Here is a 22059-nt window from a genome sequence, read left to right as displayed (position 1 = left end):
AGTGTCACACTATTGTTGAGTATCTGTTCATTGTTCACTAGCTGCACAATGTATCCGTTATGTTTACAACCGCCTCCTTCCACACAGGCATGTGCTCCTTCTTTGCTCATAAAAAACAGAGGCTACAGAAGCCACAACTTGTTCATGTATTCAACAATTTTCCCTGACTACTCAGTATGTGCTAGACAGTGTGCTGAGTTCAGGAGTGGGAATACAAAGGAACCTGAGACATGTTCCGAGCCCCTAAAAATGTCAGAATCCAGCGGAGCAACGAAAACATGACCTGAAAATTTCTAAATTATAATAAGATGTGAACTTATCTAATAAGATGAGACAGTCTTTTGATTTTATATCCTTAAGATTCTCCTAGAGATCTGTCACAGTCATAACACTAATTCTAAAGTCCAATTGGTACAACTGCTTATTTATTTTTGCAGTTTTTTAGTGATTAGTAGGTATTGTGATATTAAAAGTAGGTATTTTCTGAGAGTGAATAAAAGAAAACTATACACGATTCAAAGAGTCAAATCTCAAAACCTGGGGAGACTGCTCTGTTTTGTTACTGTTGAGGGGAATTAGGACTGTGCTGTGTTTCACTTGCCTTCTGAGCATAGTTGTGAGGGTTTTTTCCTTCTTAAACTAGGAAGCACAGCTGAAAAGCCACAGGAAAAATACAAAACACACCCCCCCATTTCTGTCAGATTATATGACAGTAACTAAACTTTTACCCATCAAGGGAATATGTAAATACAATGAGATTCATGTAGCAATAATTTCAGTTTTAGAGCTGGGTTAACTTCCTGAACATAATATGAAACCAGATTAAGTTAAAATGTAATATAAACCTCTCTAGTCAATTAATTAAGTAAGCAAGTAAAAGAAGGAAGGAAGAAAGGAAGGGAGGAAGGAAAGGGAAAAAAGAGGAAAAGACACTGATGCCAACTTTTCGCACACACAAACCCAGAGTTCTAGAGGACGACATACATGAATAAAACCGGAGGAAGAGCTGACAGAAGATGGGGAAGATCATTCCAGGCAAAGAGATGCAAGAATATGATAATGTTTCCACGTCAGATTCTGATTGTTCATACACCTGTGACCAGGGACCACTGCCCAGTTTTCCTCTTGCGCAGCATCTTAACTTTGGTTCACTATAGCAAATTTTTATGGTATATCCCAGAAGCCTCCCTTAACATTCACTACAACTATTAAAGCATCTTTCAATGAGTTTTGGGAGCTTTGCTCTTAATCAATTCTTTCCCACACTATATATAGCTTTGAAATGCTATGTAGAAAATTAAATTCTGTGTGATTCCCACACCCTCTTCTCTATCCTCAGACTTACCTTGTGTACTTGTTCACATTATAGGCCTTTATAATCTGTATCATAAATTTATACTTGCCATGTGTGTCCTCTGCCAGACTAGGAGCTCTTGGAGTATAGGAACCTCTTATTTCTGTGAATATTTACGTATGTGTAGAATGAAACCATATGGATGTTGAATAACTAACTTTTCCTCACAGGATCCTCATCAAGATGGTTTTTCTTCATCTTTTCTGACTGGTTCACTGTAAGTTCACCAATTGTGTTATTAAGCTTTTTCGTCTTTGGTAATCACATGAGTGCCACAGTAGCTAATGATGGTTTTCATTATTATAAGTAAAGGTATTATACTTTTCCTATATTTAAAAGCCATTTATCTATACTCCTTGTTCATTTTTCTATAGAGTTGTTTATATATATCATTGACTTTTTTTTTTAAGAGAGAGAGATAGAGATAGATTTGTTATCCCACTTATTCATGCATTCATTAGTTGATTCTTGTGTGTGCCCTGACTAGGGATCGAACCCGCAACCTTGGCACATTGGAATGACACTCAAACCAACTGAGCTCCCCAGTCAGGGCCTGATTCGTCTTCTAAGACAACAAACAGTTAATCTGTAAGTCCACTAAAATGGTATTTAACCCAATAAAAGGATACTTTTGGAGTCAGGTAGATTTGTGTTTAATTTCTGGCTCTGGGTATTTGTCATCATTTCTAAAATGGGTTTGAAAATAATACCTTCTGCTTCATAGAGATATTCATAGATGTCATGAGTATTAAATTAGAAAAGTAGCAGTGTACCTGGTATACAAGTATAGATAACCACCTAATGTTTACTATCATCATTATTAGAAATAAAAACAACACAGTAATGAACTTTATATATTTTTAAAGATATTTATTTAGAGAGGGGAAGGGAGGGAGAAAGAGAGGCAGAGGAACATCAATGTGTGGTTGCATCTCATGAAGGCCCCACTGGGAACCTGGTCCACAATCCAGGGATGTGCCCTGACTGGGAATCGAACCAGTGACCCTTTGGTTTGCAGCCTGTGCTCAATCCATGAGCTAAGCCAGCCAGGGCATGTTTATATTAATAAAACATTTTTTAATGTTCTAAGTATTTTCACATCTTTAAGATCCTTGGCCCTGAGCCCACCCACCCAGAATCAGCACCAGAAGGTGCAATTCGCTTGTGGATAGTGGGGGCAGTGACTGAAAGTGGGGCAAGCATAGAGCAACTGGCACTGTTCCCTCCCAGACCCCTCTCCCACAGACAGCACCACAACACAGCAATATGGGTTGCCCAGCCCTGGTGAACACCTAAGGCTCTTCCCCTTACAACGTAACAGGTGCACCGAGACAAAGAAATATGGCTCAAATGAAAGAACAGATCAAAACTCTAGAAAAAGAACTAAGCGACTAGGAGATAGCCAACCTATTAGATGCAGAGTTCAAAACACTGGTAATCAGGATGCTCACAGAAATGATTGAGTATGGTCGCAAAATAGAGGAAAAAGTGAAGGTTTATACAAAATGAAATGAAGAAAAATATACAGGGAACACAGAGTTCCAGCCAAGATGGAGGCATAGGCAGAAATGCTTCACTCCCTTGCACAATCAAAAGAAAGATAACAACCAATTTAAACACAAAGAATAGTCAGAACTGCCAGAAAAACCAAACTGCATGGAAGTCCAACAACCAAGAAGAAACATTCATCTAGACCGGTAGGAGGGGGCAGAGTCAGGGGCAGAGAGGATGTGGCAAGGCAAGGTAGCAGACCATAGGGATAATCCCACATTCATGTGTGGATAAACCAGGAGGAACAACGGGGGAGCAAGACAGACCATGAAACCCAGGGTTTTAGCGTGGGAAACTAGATGCCAAACCTCTGGCTGTAAAAATCTGTGGATGTTGTGGCAGCAGGGGAAACTCCCAGTCCTGTCCCAGTCTCACCGGAGAGTCTGTTGCAGAGACCCACGGGGTCCTACAATATACAGAAACCCACCCACCTGAGAATCAGCACCTGAAAGGGCACAATCCACTTTTGGGAAACAAGGGAATTGAAGGAAAATGGGGTGAGAGGTGAGCAATTCTGACTCCTCCCCCACAGACAGCACCAAAATGCAGCAAAGTGGATTGCCCCGCCCTGGAGAATACTTAAGGCTCTGCCCCTTACAATGTAACAGGTGTGCTGAGGCAAAGAAATATGGTCCATATGAAAGAACAGACCAAAACCCCAGGAAAAGAATTAAGCGACAAGGAGATAGACAACCTATCTGATGCAGAGTTCAAAACACTGGTAATCAGGATGCTCACAGAATTGATTGAGCTCGGTTGCAAAATGAAGGAATAAATGAAGGCTACACAAAATGAAATAAAGCAAAATATACAGGGAACCAACAGTGAAGGGAAGGAAACCAGGACTCAAATCAACAATTTGGAACAGGAAGAAATAAACATCCAACCAGAACAGAATGAAGAAACAAGAATTCAAAAAAATGAGGAGAGGCTTAGGAACATCTGGGATGACTTTAAACGTTGGAATCATAGAGGTGCCAGAAGGAGAACAAGAGCAAGAAATTGAAAACTTATCTGACAAATAATGAAGGAGAACTTGCCCAATCTGGCGAAGGAAACAGACTTCTAGGAAGTCCAGGAAGCCCAGAGTCCCAAAGAAATTGGACCCGAGGAGGAACACACCAAGGCACATCATAATTACATTACCTAAGATTAAAGATAGGGAGAGAATCTTAGAAGCAGCAAGAGAAAAAGAAAGTAACCTACAAAGGAGTTCCCATAAGGCTATCAGCTGATTTCTCAGTAGAAACATTACAGGCAAGAAGGGTCTAGAAAGAAGTATTCAGTCTTGAAAGGCAAGGACCTTACATCCAAGATTAGTCTCTCCAGCAAAGCTATCTTTTAGAATGGAAAGGAAGATAAGCGCTTCCCAGATAAGGTAAAGTTAAAGGAGTTCATCATCGCCAAGCCCTTTTTATATGAAATGTTAAAGGTTCTTAGATCAAAACTATGAACAGTAAAATGACAACGAACACAACTATCAGCAACTGAACCTAAAAAACTAAGCAAACAACTAGAACAGGAACAGAGTCACAGAAATGGAGATCACATGGAGGGTTAACAGTGGGGAGGGGAATAGGAGAGAACAGGGGAAAATGTACAGGGAATTAGAAGCATATATGATAGGCACAAAATAGACAGGGGGAGGTTAATAATAATATAGGAAATGGAAAAGCCAAAGAAAATATATGTACAACTCATGGACATGAACTAAGGGGGAGAATGCTGGAGAGAGGGGTTGTAGGTTGGAGGGAGATAAAGGGGAGAAAAAAATGGGACAACTGTACTAACATAATCAAAAAATATACTTAAAAAGTATATGTATATATTTTTAAAAAGTTAAAGTCAAGTCCTGAGTGGTGTGGCTCAGTTGGTTGGGCACTGCCCTGCAAACTGAAAGGTCGCTGGTTAGATTCTCAGGCAGAGCGCATGCGTGGATTGCTGGTTTTGTCCCTGGCCAGGACGCGTCTAGGAGGCAACCCATCAATGTTCCTCTCCCTCCCCGCCTCTGTCTCTAAAATTAAATAAATAAAATCTTAAAAGAAAAAGAAATCCTTGGCCCTGGTCTGGTAGCTCAGTTGATTAGTGTTGTCCTGATACTCCTGTTTGCAGGTTCGATCCCTGGTCAGGGTACATACAAGAATCATCTAAAGAATCAAAAAAAATTTTACCTAGGTGGCTGCCTCAACAAGGTATAAAATTTTTATTCATTTTAATTATAACCCATAACACATATGAAGAAATCCTCACATCAAAGAGCCTTTGAACATAGGATTTAATTGAGTTGACCAAATGATAACTTTTTAAGTACTTTTAAGCGTTTGTAACTTTTCTAGTTAGACAGAAATTTTCCCTTACTTCTACATTTTATTCCTAGGTCTAATGATACAGCGATTTCCATTTTAAAGTCTTTATAAGCTCATCCTAGCTGGGTGGGTCGGTCGGAGCATTGTTTAGTACACCAATAGGGTACAGGTTCGATCCCAGGCTGGGATACATATAGGAGGCAACAGATCCATGCTTCTCTCTCACATTAATGTTTCTCTCTCTGCCTTTTTCTTGCTCTAAAACCAATGAAGCCTATCCTCAAGTAAAGGATTAAAAAATCCTCAAGTAAGAATTAAAAAAAAAAATCTTCATAAGCTCTCCTATGAAACTATCACAGAAAAATCCCACGACACTGGGCTTGACTCATCCTCTAACAGACTCCATCCTTGGTATGTTGCAACTGTTACATTTTTTTTTTTCAAAAATGAATCTCATATACAGCCTTAGGCCCAACACACAAGCTATATTTCTGAAAGGCATACCATCAGACATACTGTGTCCCCCATCAGCAGTAATATACAACTGAGAGACTAGATTTATTAGAAGAGACACCAGTAAGTGTCAGCCTTAGAACCACAGAAGTGACCATTTTGGGTACTCCTAACTTCAAGTACAGCTGTTAAACTCTATGCCCCAGTGTAGTGTAAAGGTGCCTAAGATCCTATAACCTGGATATCCAGACCCAATGAGAATTGATCCTGGCATTCATCATAAGGACTCCAGAGAAACACAACTTTGCTGAGTAGACATCTACCTCCCAGGAGCCTATGGGTAAAGAAGACATCAAGGATAGACCACTTTCTCCAAAGACCTTCTGATCCCGGATCTGACAACCAAAGTTGAAATTAGACTTCCATCTCATTTAATTTACATTTTGTGTCTGAAAATCCTGCCAGTCTGAATTCTTTGTGGCTGATTCTGCTTGTTATTTGCGCTGACTCTTGTTCAGGGTGTTCTGTAAGGTCGGGATTTATTGCGGGAAGTCATATTCTTTGGAACGTGGTGTGGATTTTTGAGGCTTGTGTTGGGGGAACCTTTCTCCAGGGAGGACTTACTCATTTCTACTAGGCATCTACAGCACTACCAACCTAGATAAATGTTAAATGTGCAGTGTGTGGTCTTTGCAGACATGCAGATAGTATGAACTCAGGGCACGGCCTGGCACGAAGGTGGACCCTTAGCCACATATTCTTACAGGATATTTTCCTTCCTTCAACCACAACCAAAGTAAGGCAGACAAGTTTCTCTGCTCTTTACTTTTTCAGGTACAATTTTTTTCCTAATTCACCCTTTCTCTGAAGGTAAATTCTTTGTAGTGTTCTTAAGAGTCTCCAGTCTAACTCTCATTTGAGCTCAAAGCTTTGCTCCTGGCCGTGTCACCTTAAAACTAGAACTGTAGGTCACCTGGGGTCAGTAAATGATTCCAGGGCCACTAATGCCCTCAGGATTTGCTCACCTCCCTGAATGTATGCTTTGTCCTGGCCTCAGTGGAATTCCCTTTGTAAGTTCAGGCATATGCTGTAAAAGGTGTTATAGTTAAAACATTCTTAGGTGTATAACAGCAAAGTAAGTTCTAAAATTTAGTCTGTCATAGTGCCCAAAATTGAAGTCTATAAATTCTATCTCTTCCTGGATATCTCACAAATACAAATCCTTGGTAGTGACCTATCCCTCTACCACCGTACCTAATTTTCCTTCAAAAATAAATGACACTACTTCCCATCCACCCATTTACCACCCATTTGAGTGAAAAAATTGAGCACACCTTCCCTCCTCTTTCAATCTTTCACACCCCAGTATAACTCTTAGAACCTAAGTTCTAAATACCTCTTGAATTTATTCTCTTCTTCATTCTGGCTACTGCCTTCAGAATTCATCATTTCTTTTCTGGATCACTGAAATAATCTCCGTTTCCATGCTAACCTCCTTCAAATCCATACTTCACACAGCAACCAGCATAACCTATTTAAAATAAACATCTGACCATGTCATTTGCATCGTTAACAATCTTCATTGGCTCCTCATTGCCATCAAAATAGTCTCAATTACTTATCATGGCATATAAGGTACTCTACAATCAGCCCCTCTCTATACTGCAGTTATACCAAATTACGCGCAATCTTCTGCTTGATCTAGTACCCTCTAATCAGCCTCATACCTCACCCAGCTTCCCTGGGCACTTGGCAGCTCCTTATCTTTCAGAACTGAGGTCAAGACTCTTCTCTTCCAGGAAACTTGCAAATTCTTACCGCGCCTTTTGTTACATTGCTGCTGGATGTGCTTAACTATTATTGCACTTGTCACTGTACTGCAATCATTTACCTGTTCCACTTAGACTACAAATTCCTTTTAAGGGCAGAGAAATTCTTATTGCCATCCACAGCACCTGGCACAATGCCAATTACATGATGTACTCTTAGTACCTATCAATGAATGAATGTTTTTCATTTCTACAATACTTTATGAAATTGAATATCTTCCACAGCCACTATCAGAGTCCAAGCCCTTTCTTCCTTTATCCTTTTACAAGTCCTTCTGCCTCTAGTTTTATTAACCTTCCTAATGTCACTGAAGATCTTTCTAAAACACACACAATTCTGACCAAGTCCTGCTTAACCTCAGAAACCCACTATTGCTGCTGGCTCCTGCCTCATTTTCCCAGCTGCTCTAGCACCTCACAGCAACCCACTGTTTTCCCACAGTGACAGCTCAGTTCTATCCTAATTACAAAACCAACCAGGAGGGGCAGAAAGTACTCAGCGAGACTCCACTTTAATTTCTCAATCACCATCTAATGAAGCTTATTAGTATCAGACATCCTTCCAAATCCAATCTACCATTTGATGGTAGTGGTGACAGCTACAGGATTCCCATATCCAGTTACAGCCTTTCCCATTTTGGCCACATGGAGAACTCCCTAGCACATTTCACAGCAGTGGTGCACTGGGGGCTGGGGTGAGAGGAACACCACCAAGGGGGATCAATGTTTACAGAGAATTTTAAAATCATAAAATTCACAAAAGGTCAGTCTGCTTTTTATCACCATCACAAAACTGCAATTCTACACAATGTCAGTAATAAAATGCTCCTTCCTGCCAGGGAGGGCAGGCCCAGCAACACCACTCCTGAATGTTCATATGCTACTGCTATGCAGGCATAACTCTTCCAAAATCTTTAACCCATCTGAAAATAGAATTAATCACCTCTTTCTTAAACCCTTAGTCCACATCTGAATCTCCTCCAAGGCCAGAGCATGTCAAGGGGAGCTTATCTTTAACCAGTATAGACATTCAAGAACACACTTACCCTTCTCGCCAGCTTCCCTTCAACAGTTTGCCTCAGCTGCCCACTAAGGTCCTCTGAGAATGAAAGTGCCCAGTCCCAGTTTCTCTATGTTCCTGGGAGACACAAACCATCATGCCTTAAAATCACCCTAGAGATGAGGCTAACTGCATACAGAATATAATTTGAATTCCAAAGGCTGGCATTCATAAAACACCATAATCTGGACCTAATTCTCATTCCTCCTAATATTCTCTTCATACCAAACTACTTACGCTAAGTCTATTTCTACCTAATATATATATGTCTTCTTGTACTTTGTTTTTGATTTACCTAACTGCTAAACCCCATAAAGAAATTTAAACACTCAATCCTGTTTAAGTGCTATAAAGGCGATACTCAATTCTATTGAATAAAACTGGGGACTGTTAATACATAACAAAGTAGAATACATTTTTATTATACAGAATTTTATTTTAAAAAAACCTTTATTTTCATAGAATATATTTCACATTAGAGTCTCAGTGGGAAAATAACAATTTATTATTTAAAGCTTTATATTTGTAGACATTTCAGGACAAGTAAAATTAACACATTTGAGGATTAAGTTTCAGTTTAGAATCTGTAGTACTTTGATACAAGGGACCTCTTCCCTACATGGAAGTTCGCTATATTCAGAAGCTCTCCAGGCTGTTTTCCATAATTTAGAAATTAGTAATCTGAAATATCAGCATTTCCAAACTTTAAAGATTCCCAAAGATGTATAACCCAGTGACTGATATCAACTGAACAAAGGGGGAAGTTTTCAAACATCAGGTGCTGCCTAACTTTCTGCTGTCTTTACTTATGTATTAGTAGTTTTCCCCTTCTCCATCTCTCCCGGGGCAAATATAGCAGTTTGATCAGGTATTGATAGTAATAAAGCTGAATTCCCTTTAAGAGTTTGATAAATTAAAATGCAAAAGCTCATATATAATGTTCAGTTGCACTGTGAATCGTGTGGGAAGCTGGAAGACAACCTTAGTAACTCACCAGAATATGGAGTTCAGCCTCACAATTTCTGGGATACAATTCCTCTCAAACCTTTGCCTCACAGATTAAATTCCAAAACTAATCAGGTGATGAGGAGAGGTTTATCTCACCAATGGACTTATCTGTTATTTCCTCCTGATTGTGAGGTGAAGGGTATGACAGAGCAGAGGCAAAGAGGTGTACAATCGATTCTCAAGGTATTAAGTCAAAAAGGTCAGAGCTTCCACAGCATGGCAACAGCTTTGCAGATGCCCACATCATGATAGTTGAAATAGCAAAGGCCAGCAAAGGTAAAAGCTGAGAGTGCTAAAAGGCCTGCCTTGGCAGCTTTCTGCAACGCATCCCCATGCACATAGTCGGTAACAACTTGTCCAAGGCCCCTAAGGAAAAAAATCACAGTACAAATGAGAAATCACACATGAAGTCAGAAGACATACTATACAGATAACTTGGCTGCAAAAAGATAATCAGGTACAAAATACAACAAGTCAGAAACCAAAAAAAGGAGTCAAGGGTTTCCTAATATAATAAAGTATCTTCCCATTCTTCAGATTCAATTTCCCAGTTATTATATCAGAGACAGTAGTTAATTGCCGCTCTATCTACAAAATCTTGGGTTTAAAAAAAAATTTAATGCTCTACAGAGTTTTTCATTAATTAAACAATGCATTGAACACATATGTGCCAAAACCTGTTAGAGATGTTGGGAGCACAATAACTAAGATAGCACCCCTGCCCTTATGGAACATTCACTCTAGTGAAGGAGAAAGAAAAAGATTACTTAAGTGCTATGAAGTGATGTTTTAGAAAGGATGACCTGAATGAGAAGAACATTCCAAGGAGAAGTGACAATGAGCTTGGCATCTTCAAAGAATCATAAAAAGGTTAGTGTGGCTGGAGAACGTGGAGATCAGAAGGCAGGGAGAGATTACAGGGCTGTGAGGGTCATGAAAAGAAGTGTGAATTTTATTTGAAATATAATGAGAAACCGCAGATGTGCTTTAAGGAGAGAGTGACCCGATTTTACTTTTTTAAATAACAGTTTTATTTAGAGAAAATTCACATACCATAAAATTAACCCTTTTAAAGTGTACAACTGAGTGACTATTAGTACGCTTACAGTTGTCAACATTATCACTATTTAACTCCACAATATTTTCATCACCCCCAAAAGAAACCCTATACCTAACAGCCCATTACCCAACCACTTATTTGTTTTCTGTCTCCATTGATTTGCCTATTCTGGACATTTTATATAAATGCAATCAGATAACACGTGGCCTTTTATATCGAGTTTCTTTGACTTAGCACAATGTTTTCAAGGTCCATCCACGTTGTGGCATGTATCAGTACTTCCATCCTTTGTATGGTCAAATAACACAGGCACACCTCCTCATTTTATCACGCTTTTCTTTATTGCATTTTGCACATATTGTGGTATGTGGCCACCCTGCATCGAGTAAGTCTATTAGTGCCATTTTTCTAACAGCATTTGCTCATTTCATCTCTCTCTGCATATTTTGGTAATCCTCAAAATATTTCAAACTTCTTCATTATTATTATTATATTTGTTATGGTGATCTTTGATGTTACGAGGGCAAGACGCCCCAGCAGACTAAAGTTATGACTTGCTGAAGGCTTAGACAATGGTTAGCATTTTTAAGGAAAAAATATTTTTTAATTAAGGTATATACCTTTTTAGACATGTTATTGCACATTTAATAGACCACAGTATATATAGTGTAAACAACTTTCATATGCACTGGGAAACCAAAAAAATTCGTGTGACTCACTTCATTGCAATATTCGTTTTATCGCAGTGTTCTGGAACCGAGGCCGCACTACCCGGAGGTCTGCCTGCAGTCACATGTATCACATTCTGTTTGGCTATTCATCAGACGACAGACATTTGGACTATCTCCACTTTCTGGCTATTATAAGTAACACAGCTCTGAACATTACTGTACAAGTTTTTGTAAGGGGCCACATGTTTTCAATTTGGGGGGGGGGGGATATACACCTAAAAGTGGAATCTTTGAGTCATATGGTAACTATAGCTTTTTGCTGGAACTTCCAAACTGTTTCCCAAAGTGGGTACAATATTTTACATTTCTAGCAGAGATATATGAGGACTCCAACTTTCTGACATCCTTGAACACTTGTTATTGCCCAACCTTTTGACTACAGCCATCCTGGTGGGTATAAAATAGAATCTCATTGTGGTTTTCATTTGCATTTCTCTAATAACAACTGATGTTGAGCATTTTTAAAATGTGCTTACTGGCCATCTGTATATGTTCTTTGGATGAATGTAATTTTACTTTTTAAAAAGGTCACTTTGGCTGTTGTGTGGCAAATGGACAGTGCCGGCAGGAGACCGAGGGCAAGAACAGAAAGAGAAAACTACCTAGGAGCCCACTGAAGTACTATGGGCAAGACTGTTGGCTTAACCTAGGCTTGTGACGGGGGAGATGGTGTAAAGGGACAATTCAAGCTATGTTTAAAGGAGAGAGCTAACAGAAAGAGTTGATGGACTAGATGTAGGATGAAAAGAAATATCTAGAATGACTCCTAGTATTTTTGGCTTGAGCAATTAAATTTAACTGAGTTGGGAGGAAGAGGAATGAAGGTTTTGAGGGGAAATCAAGAGAGATGTGAAAGAGTGATTTTGGCAAAGTTACATTTAGGATAACTATTAAACATAGAAGTGACTAAGGTTACACAACTGGAAATAAAAGTTTGCAGCTCGGGAGAAAAATATGTAAGTCTGAGCTAATAACCTCCGGAAAGTATATTGATAAGAAGGCCAAGAAGTGATCCCGGGGTTCAGACAGTTATTATACAGAGGTCAGCTGAGAGGAGAAGGAGCTGGCAGAGGAAACAGAAGGTATAGCTGGAGAGGTAGAAGAAAACAAGGTATATTGCCTCTAAGAAGCCAAAGAAAAATTATTTAAGGAAGAAATATTCAATTAAGTTGAATGCTGCTGAGAATTAAAGTAAGTGGACAGAGAACAAACAACCAGAATTAGAAAAATGAAGGTCTTTGGTGAGTTTGGTAAGAATGACTTCAGTCAAATAGTTGGGATAAAACACCAATTAATGTGGGCTGAAAGAGATTAGATGCTGAGGAACTAGTAGTGCACAGTGACAGACAACTCCTGCCTGTCATTTCTTTGTGTGTGTGAAAAGTAAAACAGAATTAGTGAGGTAAATGGAGAGGTCATTGTAATAAAAAAATGTATTACTTTAGAATTCTCTCTGATTTTTCATTAATTTTGATGTATCTCCTTCCAAGAAACATGTTAGAGAAAAATTACTGTACTTATAATCTAATATTTCATGTGTAACTACAACCCTTTATTTTGAAAGGTCCATGTAGTTAAAGGGTAATTCTTCTAATGAACCCTAGAAAGCTAGGTAGGCAAGATCCCCTTTAACACTAGCTAGGAAATGATCCTGGTAAGTCACTTAACTTCCCTGGGGTTTAGTTTCCATATCTGTAAAATAACAGAAGTAGTTAAGATAGTCCTGCAAGTCCTTTCAGTTCTAACGATCCAAAATGCCTCCCCTACCCACGATATCATCTTGTCCTTACAAAACAACATAAAATGAACTCAAGGAACTCTATCCAACTGGATAAAATAATTAGAAACTAGAAATTCATTCACTCAACAAATATTTACTTAGTGCTATGTGTCAGGTACTGCTAAGGCACTAAAAATGTAATAGCAAACAAAAATTGTCCAAAACCTCTATCACATTTTTTTTAAAAAGGGCAAGACTGAAATACAGTGCAGAGGATGCACAGCTGGGGGATAAAATTATGATGAAATGTAAGGAAGTGACTACTATAAAAATCAGGATGATGGTTCCTGATGACGGACACCAGACAGTTATGACAGAGAAAGGACACTAGAAAGAGACTTTTGGACAAGGAGGCAAAGTTCTATTTCTTGACTTGGGTGGTATTACCCTTATAATTATTCATTAAGCCACAGACTGGATTCTTGCAATTTTCTGTATCTGTGCTTTTATTCTAGTGGGGGGAAATAAGAAATATGTAAAATAATAAATAAGATGATATATTAGCATGTAATAAGTGCTACTAAGAAAAATATAACAGGAAAGAGGTATAAGGAATGTTGGGAAGGACACTGAAATTTTGAGTAAGTGTAGAGAAGACTTCAATAAGAAGGTGACATTTAAGATTGAAGGAAATGAGGGAATAATCCAAGTATACAACTAGAAAAGGAGTTTCAGGCAGAAGGAACAATAAAAGTAAAGTCTTGAGGCCTGGAGTGTTCCTGCTGTGTTCAAGAATTGTCAAGGAAGTCAGGGTGAGTGAGGGAGGTAGTAATTGCGGATGAAGAAACAGGGGACCAGATCACATGGAGCCTAGACCACTGTAAGAATTCCACTTTTAGTCTGAGTACAATTAGAAGACAACAAATGGTTTTGAGAAAGTGACTGTCTTGACCTGATTTAATTATTTTCACAGGATTAGTGGGGCAGCTGTGTTGGGAACAGACAGAAGAGGGACTAGTTAAGAGACTGGCATCAAAGATGATGATCAAGTTTGGGGCATGAACAAACAGAATGGAAATTAATTCAGACGGGAAAGAGTGCTGGAGGAAGCAATCTTGGGGGGCATACGTTTTATAACTTCCTACATTCAAAATGCCTATTAGGGGAGTGAAGACATCAAATGGGTAGGTAGATATATAAATCTGGGCATAGAAACATTTTATATGTGTTTTAAAGTTTTCAACAGGTCTTGAGTATCTCAATCAACTTCTCCCTTACATGCAATAATAAAACAAGCTCACAGCAAACACACTGAACAAACATTATAATACTGAAGGTACTGCTGTACTTGCCAGTGACCATGGAGAGTGAGGACTGCAGCCAGGGAGTAGTCCATCGTGGAGGAAGGATTCAAATAAGCAGCTGGAAGTAGACCCAGGAGCAAAACACTGACAACCCTCTCACCAGTCCAGTGGAGAGAGGCAGCCTTAGAACCAGCTGTAGAAAGAGAGAACCTGATTTATAAGGATCAAAGGGGTAAACCTATCTCTCGCATTTAGTATCTGCCACAACATAACTCATACTGAGAAAATAGGAAACACTATGCATATAAGACTTAACTCTGAGCATAAAGAGGGTAAGATAAAGACGGTAACTGAAAGAGATGCTATCTCCCTTTTTTAGTACAAGGTGTCTCAACATCTATATATATTGATTAGAAGACAGATCCACCAAACTTATAGGCAAAAAGATGGACAAAATATCTGCAGAATTACCAATCTTGGACTTCAATATAATGGACAGATACTTTATGAATATGTTAGTGACACTTGAGAAATTCCTTTAAAACATTACTTTTTTATACCTTCTGATCTTTAGAAGTAAGGTAATATTAAAAATCCTCCTGCCCTGGCTGGTGTGGCTCAGTGGATTGAGTGCCGGCCTGCGAACCAAAGGGTTGCCAGCCAGGTCTCCAGTAGTGGGTGCATGAGAGGGAACCACATATTGATGTTTCTCTCCCTCTTTCTCCCTCCCTTCCCTTCTCTCTAAAAATAAATAAATAAATTCTTAAAAAAACAAAACAAAACAAAAACCCTCCTAAGACAAAATTAAACCAGCCAACTCAGAGAAGCAAAGTTCTGAGGTCAACTTTTAGGATCGTGGTCCTTGTTCTGCCCCATCACTTATAAACAGAAATGGAACATGAAAACTTATTTTAAACAAGTGAAAAACAAAATGGGCTATAAACATTTCTTTGAGAGCCTCTATCTTTTTGTGGTTACAGATCCCTTGGGAATCTAATAAAAGGATGGAGTGACTTCCCAGAAAAATGTACACAGGCATATACATTAAAAACTCTATATACAACTTTAGGGGCTTTCCTTCGGTCCCATGCACCCCAAGTTAAAACTACTCTGCTAAATCTAACTAAACTAAGCAAAGAAATGCAGAAACAAAAACTTTTCAAAGATAAAAGTATTCTCAAAAGCAAAAAGACTACACTTGCCTCATTTCTCATAACTCAGATGCAACTATATCTAAGTGGCTGATGTAAGAATAAAGAGAAGTCTTTTTAAAAATATATTATTATTTTTTATTTTAGAGAGAGAGGAAGAGAAAGAGAGAGAGAAACATCAGCTTGTTGTTCCACTTATTTATGAATTCATTGATTCACCCTTGTATGTGCCCTGACTGGGGATTGAACCCACAATCCTGGCATATTGGGACGACGCTCTAATCACCTGAGCTACCCAGCCAGGGCTCAAGAGAAGTCTTTATCTCTGTGAAATACTGGTCTTTCCAGACTTCAAAAATGGAAATACTATAGTTAACTCATTATTCACCTAGAGACTTTCTATGACTAATTTTTAATAATATCTAAACAGTATTCATTCAAGAAATGCCATGATTTTAATATCAACCTATATAAAAACAAACAATTACAACTATCCATATGCATGACTTTTTAAAAATTGTCCACTATTCTAAATTATTCATATCTGGCTCCTCTCTATAAGCTAAATAAATAAGAATGATTAAACTACCGAATAGACTCTTCGCACACAGCTATTTTCCTTTTTTAAAAATTTAAAAATCTAGAACAACTTGTACCAGAAGGTTTTCTACACGTGTAAATGTCATCATTCAACCATGCTGGCATTGCCTGCCCACAGGTGTAGGCTAGGTCTTCATTCGACAGAGTTGGACAGAAGAGTTCCCCCCACAGACACAAGTCCTCCCAAAGACATGATAATTAGCTCAGATGAAGATGGCCAGAGCCCAAAAAGCAGCAGCAATGGAGAAACATACAATGGCGGCTGGGTGACAGGTGAATGTGCTGTATTCCACACCATCCTGGCATAGGTTGGTCCTGGAGAAATGCCGAGATTTGAGCAGGTCTGACAACTGGGGTTCGGAGGAGGGCTGAAGAGAGATGTCAGGGTAATCATAAGCACCGCTCTTGTAACAGGACTGACAGACTTCTTAAATGGTCATAGGCAAGCTACTTCAACCCAAACAGCTGATAACATCTCATATACAAAATAAGGGCAGCATCTACTTCACTGGGTTGCTGTAAGGTCAGACTAAGTAAGCACTGAAAGACTGCAAAATCAAGCCACTTATGTAAAAGGGCTTTACTTTTACTATTTTTAAAAAGTACACTATAGCCCTGACTGGTGTAGCTCAGTGGGTTGGGCATCATCCCGCACACTGAAAGGTTGCCAGTTGAATCCCAGTCAGGGTACAAGCCTGGGTTGCAGGCCAGGTCCCTGGTCGGGGGTGTGCAAGAGGCAACCAACTTGTTTCTCTCTCTCATTGTTTCTCTCCTCTTTCTCCCACTTTCCCCCTCCCTCTAAAAATAAATAATCTTTACTTTTTTTAAAAAAGTAAATTATAGCTTCCACTTTCCATTTATTCATCTGCTCTGCACTGGATTAAAAGATAAAAGATACAGCCTTTGTCCTCAAGGAATTCAGTCTAGTTTGGGAAGTTTATCTATTACCGTCTTCCTTTTCAAGATCAATTTCTCCACTTGTACTCTTGAACCCATACATTTGCTGCCTTTGGGATCCTGTCTCTTGGTTAAATAATAGGCAGACCTAGGTAACTGAACTCTGCCACTTTGTAGCTGTGAGATGATCAGCACTGAAGCTAAATAGACACTCTAACCTCAATGTCCTCATCTATAAAATGGAAATAGTAGTACTTCATAATACTGTTTAAAATTAAATAATATGGCAAGGCATTCAGTATAATTCCCAGAAAGTTATAAGCACTTAATAAAAGGTACCTTCTCTCCTACATCTTTAACCTCTCCGTCCTATTGGCCATTTTCCCTCCACTGATGTAAATACCACCCTTGATTCTTATTCCACTTATGCCCATGTACTCTTCTTCCCCTACTCTCTTTCTCCTCTCTCTAGTCATGCTTCTTTAAAGTGTAATTGGAATCATCTTGAATTCCTCACTTACTCATCATTCTTTAACTTGGAAACTTATTTTTATCCCCACCAAAGCTGCTTTGGTAAGCTGCTGATGATCTGAAGTGGCCATAATTCAAGTGGTGGTCTTTCCTCCCTTCTTTTCTCAGGCAGAACCTCTTCTGGTTCTCTGATCATTCTATTACCAGTCTCCTCCTCCATTCATCTTAAATGTTTTCCCAGTATTCTATCCTCTGCTTATTGCTCTCCTTCCTTCCTGTCTACTCCCAGCCATTCTGTCCACTCAGCTTCTAACTGCCTCTAAGCTGACAACATCCAAATTCTGTACCTCCAGCCCTGGTAGCTCTCCAGTTTTAGAAGTTTAAGTGCCCTGCTGGGCCTCTCCCCTGATACCCTACATAGTCCTCAAACTCACCAGACCAAAAACTAAAATCATCCTTCAACTTTCTCATCTAATATTGTCTCCCATTTGCATGTTCTCCACTTTAATGACATCCAGCTACTCTTCAAACTAATCCAGAAATCTGAAGTCATACAGGACTTTCTCCCTAAATTCAGTCAATCGCCATACTGATGTACCCCAACATTTCCTCAGACAATTTTCTCTTCTTTGTACTACTCTCTAAGTTCAGGACCTCACCATCCTTGCCTGGACCACTGCAACAGTGCCCTATTTCATCTCCCTACTTGTGTCTTAGTCTGTCCATCTCCCACGATGGCCATCTACCACATTGTTACCAAACTGCAAAACTATGTCAAATCTTTCAATGGCTCCCCTTTATTCCACGTAAAATGCACACTCCTTATCAAGACAAATTCTCGTATGACGTGATTCCAGTTCATCTTTCCTGATTCATCTCTCATTTTCATCTTGAACTTCACATTCTAATAATATCCAATTTATTGTTTTCCCTCATAACAATCAGTTTCTACAGCTTCGTCATCGCTTTTGCTCATCTCAGTAGCCCTAACTGTAATGCCCTTATTCCTGTGGCCTTCCTTAGCCTCAAGACTCAAATCAGGCACAACTCCTTCAGGACAGGAGACAAAGTAATCCTTTCAAACACAGAGCTAAATATATTCTCCCTCTGGACTCGCATAACAATTTAGGTACAGCACAACAGTTTTTGTTTGATGTTAAATTATGCTTGTAAGTGTTTACCTATAAAAAGGAAAACTCTTGGAGAGCAAGAACTATGTTTTATTCACATTTGTATCCCAATCTTACTACAGTGCCCAGTTCAATGCTTACCGAATTGATCCCCTGAACCAACTTCAGGGAACATGAGCAAGACCAAGCACTGGGACTTAGATTCTCTTTTCCGACTCATTCCAAGGGCAGTAAACGGGGAGGGGGAAATAAGAGCTCTTATGAGTAGCTTCAGCAGGACTTTAACTTCCAGAAAGAGTTCTTTCAGATTTACCGGTTCACCACGTCGGCCCAGAACAGGAGAGATACACGCTCGGTTGAATATCTGGGCCTGGGCCCGTAGGCAACGGTTTTGGCAGGAGCTAGAGTGGCCAAAGGGAAGGAGGAGGGATTCCCAGCTCAAGAGGTCTCACCACCCCGCAGCCGAATCCTCACCCCACCCGCTTCTCTACCTGGGAAGCTGCGCTAAGAAACTTCGCCTGACGGGACACCTCACCTCGGCCTCCTTGGACACCGCAGAGGACACTCAGCCTCCAGATACTCGCCATCTCGTTCCTTAAAGCTCAAGGTCACCCAGCGACCCGGAAACAGTCAGAGGACAACGCCCACCCCATGGTGACGAAATAAGGAAAAGGAAAAGGCTGGGTGGACCGGAAGTGGGAGTCAGCGGGCGCCCAACGCGCAAGCGCACACTCGCACATTCGCTGTTCTCTAGGGCCAGAGCACCACGAGGACCATGGCGGATATGGGTGACGCGGACCAAGCCGAATTGCAGCGGCTGGTGGCGGCGGAACAGCAGAAGGCGCAGTTCACTGCACAGGTGCGGGGCCAGGGACCAGGGTGAAGAGATGATAGGGTCAATACAGGCCCCGCGGAGCTCCGTACACTAGTGTCTCAGGTCGCCCTAGGTCCCTGCTAGGCCCGGTTCCCCTCGCAAAAGAAACGAGTCGTGGTACTCCAGCCGCTGGTGACCGGTGGTGCTCAGTGCCCGTTAAGCAAACCCATGGCAAGGGAAACAGAAGGTGTAAAGCAGAAAAGAAAGGCGACGCAAGGGCACAGGAGCCTGGTTGGCGGCGAGGGCTGATATTCGAAGATCTAGGTTCTAGCTTAATCCTCCGTTACTTACAGGCCATTCCCCCCAGACAAGACGCTCTTTTAGAACGTGTCTTGGTTTCGCAATCGCCTGTTGCCTCACTGTATTGTGAGGGTCAGATACGATAATGTATTTGAAAATGATAGAGTGGTAGAATATTATTGGGAAGGGGGGGCACTGAAGTAGTAAGTCTAAGACTACTGGTTTACAAGAGCTTTGGAGCCCTTTCGAATCAGGTGGAGTTCTGGCAAGGCCCCTTGTTAGTTAGCTGCATTGCTTAGGGCTAATTAACCATGCCTCTTAAACAAAGGTGACTAGTCATCTTTTAGACCTACAGAAAGGGCTGACTGAATGCTTGGTTCCAGCCTGCCAATAGTCAACCCTCAGTAAATGGCTTTTTCTTCTCCCACCCCACCCCCAAGACCGTGCTTAGAAATCTTTGAGTCCTAAACTTTTATGAAAGTGTATACATTTTCTGTGTCTGTGCATTTTTTTTTTTCTGGAGTGGATCCATAAGCTTCATTGGATTCTCAGATGTGTTCGTGACTCCCAAAAGGTTAACTTAAGAACTACCCTTTAATAAGGGATAGGTTAGAATGACTTGGGTGCAGTGGTTTGGGGGAATTAATTGGTAACATACCTTCCCATCTTACACTGGTGCTCGTTTGGGAATATGAAAACAGGCATCCTGCCTGAAAATTTACATTCTGATTTGAGAACTTGACACAATTAGAAAATAATAGACAGTGGCCTTCAAGGAGGTAAGAATTTGAACTGTTTGATGATGGGTAAAATCTTTAGGGAAGGCATTTCCTAAACGGAGTATAAATAAAATCTTAAAAAACAGTATGAGTGGGGGGTTAAATAAGGGATTGAGTGCCTTGAGTGGCTAGTAGAGAAATTGATGCATTAAGCAAGTACAGAGATGACTTGATGGAAAGTATTTTTTAATTATTAGAGAAGAGAAAAATAGAAAAGGAGGGTAAAAGGATTGTTGCAATGTAGGAATGAGGATCTGGACTTTATTGGAGACAGATTAGGAAGTTAGGAAAGATGAGAGCCATGGTTTATTGATTGAAAGGATGTTTTAGTCAGGTTGCAGAAAATAAAAATGGGAAGGAAATAGAGAAATTAGCAGTTGAGCCTATATACAGACCCAGTGGTTAACCTTTTTTCTTTCCTCTTAGGTGCATCACTTCATGGAGCTATGTTGGGACAAATGTGTGGATAAGCCAGGGAATCGCCTCGACTCTCGCACTGAAAATTGTCTCTCTAGCTGTGTGGACCGCTTCATTGACACTACTCTTGCTATCACCAATCGGTTTGCCCAGATCGTACAGAAAGGAGGGCAGTAGGCCATTCCCCTGGAGAATGATGGAAGCAGCAAAAAGGACTTAAGCAGATTGAAGTGCCAGTGGGAGCAAATTGTCAACCCACTGTCAGGTCAACTTCAGGCTAATACCAACCTCGATGGTGCTAAAAAGTAATAGATCAAATGTTCAAAAGTGAAATTTATTTGGAATTCAGAAATTCCATATTGTATCACGAAAGTTATTCAATAAATGTGAATTCTTCAACTTTTTTTAAAATTCCATTTTAGAATTTAATATCTCTGATCAGCAGGAACACTAGAATATGTTCCAAGGCCAGTAGTGCAAATGGGGATCATAGGTTTTTGAAGAGTCACCCTAAGCCATATTTAAGGGGCTAGAAGAACCATCAAAGCCCTAGCCTAAGGCATAGAAGAAAATTTAGGGTTGAGAAAGGTGAAGAACAGAAAACAGCTTTATTGCTTATATATGACCAAGAAAAGGTAAACATGGCAAAAAACAAAACAGGCAAGATGTGTATTTGTTGGGAAAGAGGCCTGCTACTATGGGAGGAGGGAAGGTCAAGACTCAACTTCCTGGAGATGCTGTGTTCTACTGGCCCATCCTCCTGAATCTGTGCTTAGAATCAGTACTTTTATAGTACAGAAACATTGCTAAAAACAAAAACCAACCAAACCGTGAACACTCCCTCCAATAAAGATTTCACTTACTCCAAGAACAAAACAATTGCTTTAGGTTAAGAGGTAGTAATTATAGACTTTTCTTCCCTCCTTGGGCCCCTACTAATCCCAAAGGTAAAAATGTATGCTACTGAACATTGACAATTGAGTACCAAGGTAGTAATAATACAAATAAATATCCCCAAAGGTAGCACCTGCTTATTATCGGGGGATAGGGAACCTCTGGCCAGCCATGTACTTTATGACTAATCATTTTATTAGAAATCTGTAAAGACAAATTTAGCAGAACTG

General features: G+C 40.0%; 3 protein-coding genes across 5 annotated transcripts in view; 1 reads left to right on the top strand and 2 right to left on the bottom strand.

Moving 5' to 3' along the window:
• Positions 1 to 8827, bottom strand: part of TEX12 (testis expressed 12) — a 68128-nt gene extending 59301 nt beyond the window's left edge. The window contains exon 1 of one of the 2 annotated variants that reach the window (XM_053923970.1): positions 8540 to 8827. Coding sequence is in view for 1 of the 2 variants with exons in the window: in XM_045203988.3 (XP_045059923.1) it covers positions 7061 to 7113 (53 nt within the window). In the remaining variant the exon portion in view is untranslated. Of the gene's footprint in view, positions 1 to 7060; positions 7528 to 8539 lie in introns of those variants that run through there. The other variant, XM_045203988.3, reaches the window with a different exon arrangement.
• Positions 8828 to 8947: 120 nt separating this feature from the next.
• SDHD (succinate dehydrogenase complex subunit D) lies at positions 8948 to 19284 on the bottom strand. 2 transcript variants are annotated; one of them, XM_024570929.3, is made up of 4 exons: positions 19161 to 19284; positions 16382 to 16495; positions 14425 to 14569; positions 8948 to 9927 (listed from the first exon to the last, which is right to left on the bottom strand). In XM_024570929.3, exons 1-4 carry the CDS (start codon positions 19210 to 19212, stop codon positions 9762 to 9764), a joined length of 477 nt encoding a protein of 158 aa, XP_024426697.1. In that variant the 5' UTR covers positions 19213 to 19284; the 3' UTR covers positions 8948 to 9761. The 2 variants fall into 2 exon arrangements, with proteins under 2 accessions (XP_024426697.1, XP_045059924.1); XM_045203989.3 differs by lacking the exon at positions 16382 to 16495 and having other exon boundaries at positions 19161 to 19268.
• Positions 19285 to 19330: 46 nt separating this feature from the next.
• On the top strand, positions 19331 to 21334 carry TIMM8B (translocase of inner mitochondrial membrane 8 homolog B). The gene is made up of 2 exons (XM_024570937.3): positions 19331 to 19484; positions 20945 to 21334. Exons 1-2 carry the CDS (start codon positions 19401 to 19403, stop codon positions 21110 to 21112), a joined length of 252 nt encoding a protein of 83 aa, XP_024426705.1. The 5' UTR covers positions 19331 to 19400; the 3' UTR covers positions 21113 to 21334.
• The last annotated feature ends 725 nt before the right edge of the window (positions 21335 to 22059 follow it).

The sequence above is a fragment of the Desmodus rotundus genome, chromosome 5 (genome assembly GCF_022682495.2).
Source record: "Desmodus rotundus isolate HL8 chromosome 5, HLdesRot8A.1, whole genome shotgun sequence".
Classification (NCBI taxonomy): Eukaryota; Metazoa; Chordata; class Mammalia; order Chiroptera; family Phyllostomidae; genus Desmodus; species Desmodus rotundus.
Note: the sequence above shows the minus strand (reverse complement) of the source record. Positions and strands in the feature narration are given on the sequence as shown.

Bases quoted from the DNA above. Each gene is read 5' to 3' on its own strand.
- SDHD (XM_024570929.3), bottom strand. From the start codon at position 19,212: ATGGCGAGTATCTGGAGGCTGAGTGTCCTCTGCGGTGTCCAAGGAGGC. The intron at 16,496-19,160 runs GTGAGGTGTCCC...ATCTCTCTTCAG, and splicing joins CGGTGTCCAAGGAGGCCGAG to CCCTCCTCCGAACCCCAGTT. The intron at 9,928-14,424 runs GCAAGTACAGCA...TTTTTTCCTTAG, and splicing joins CTCACTCTCCATGGTCACTG to GGGCCTTGGACAAGTTGTTA.
- TIMM8B (XM_024570937.3), top strand. From the start codon at position 19,401: ATGGCGGATATGGGTGACGCGGACCAAGCCGAATTGCAGCGGCTGGTG. The intron at 19,485-20,944 runs GTGCGGGGCCAG...CTTTCCTCTTAG, and splicing joins AGGCGCAGTTCACTGCACAG to GTGCATCACTTCATGGAGCT.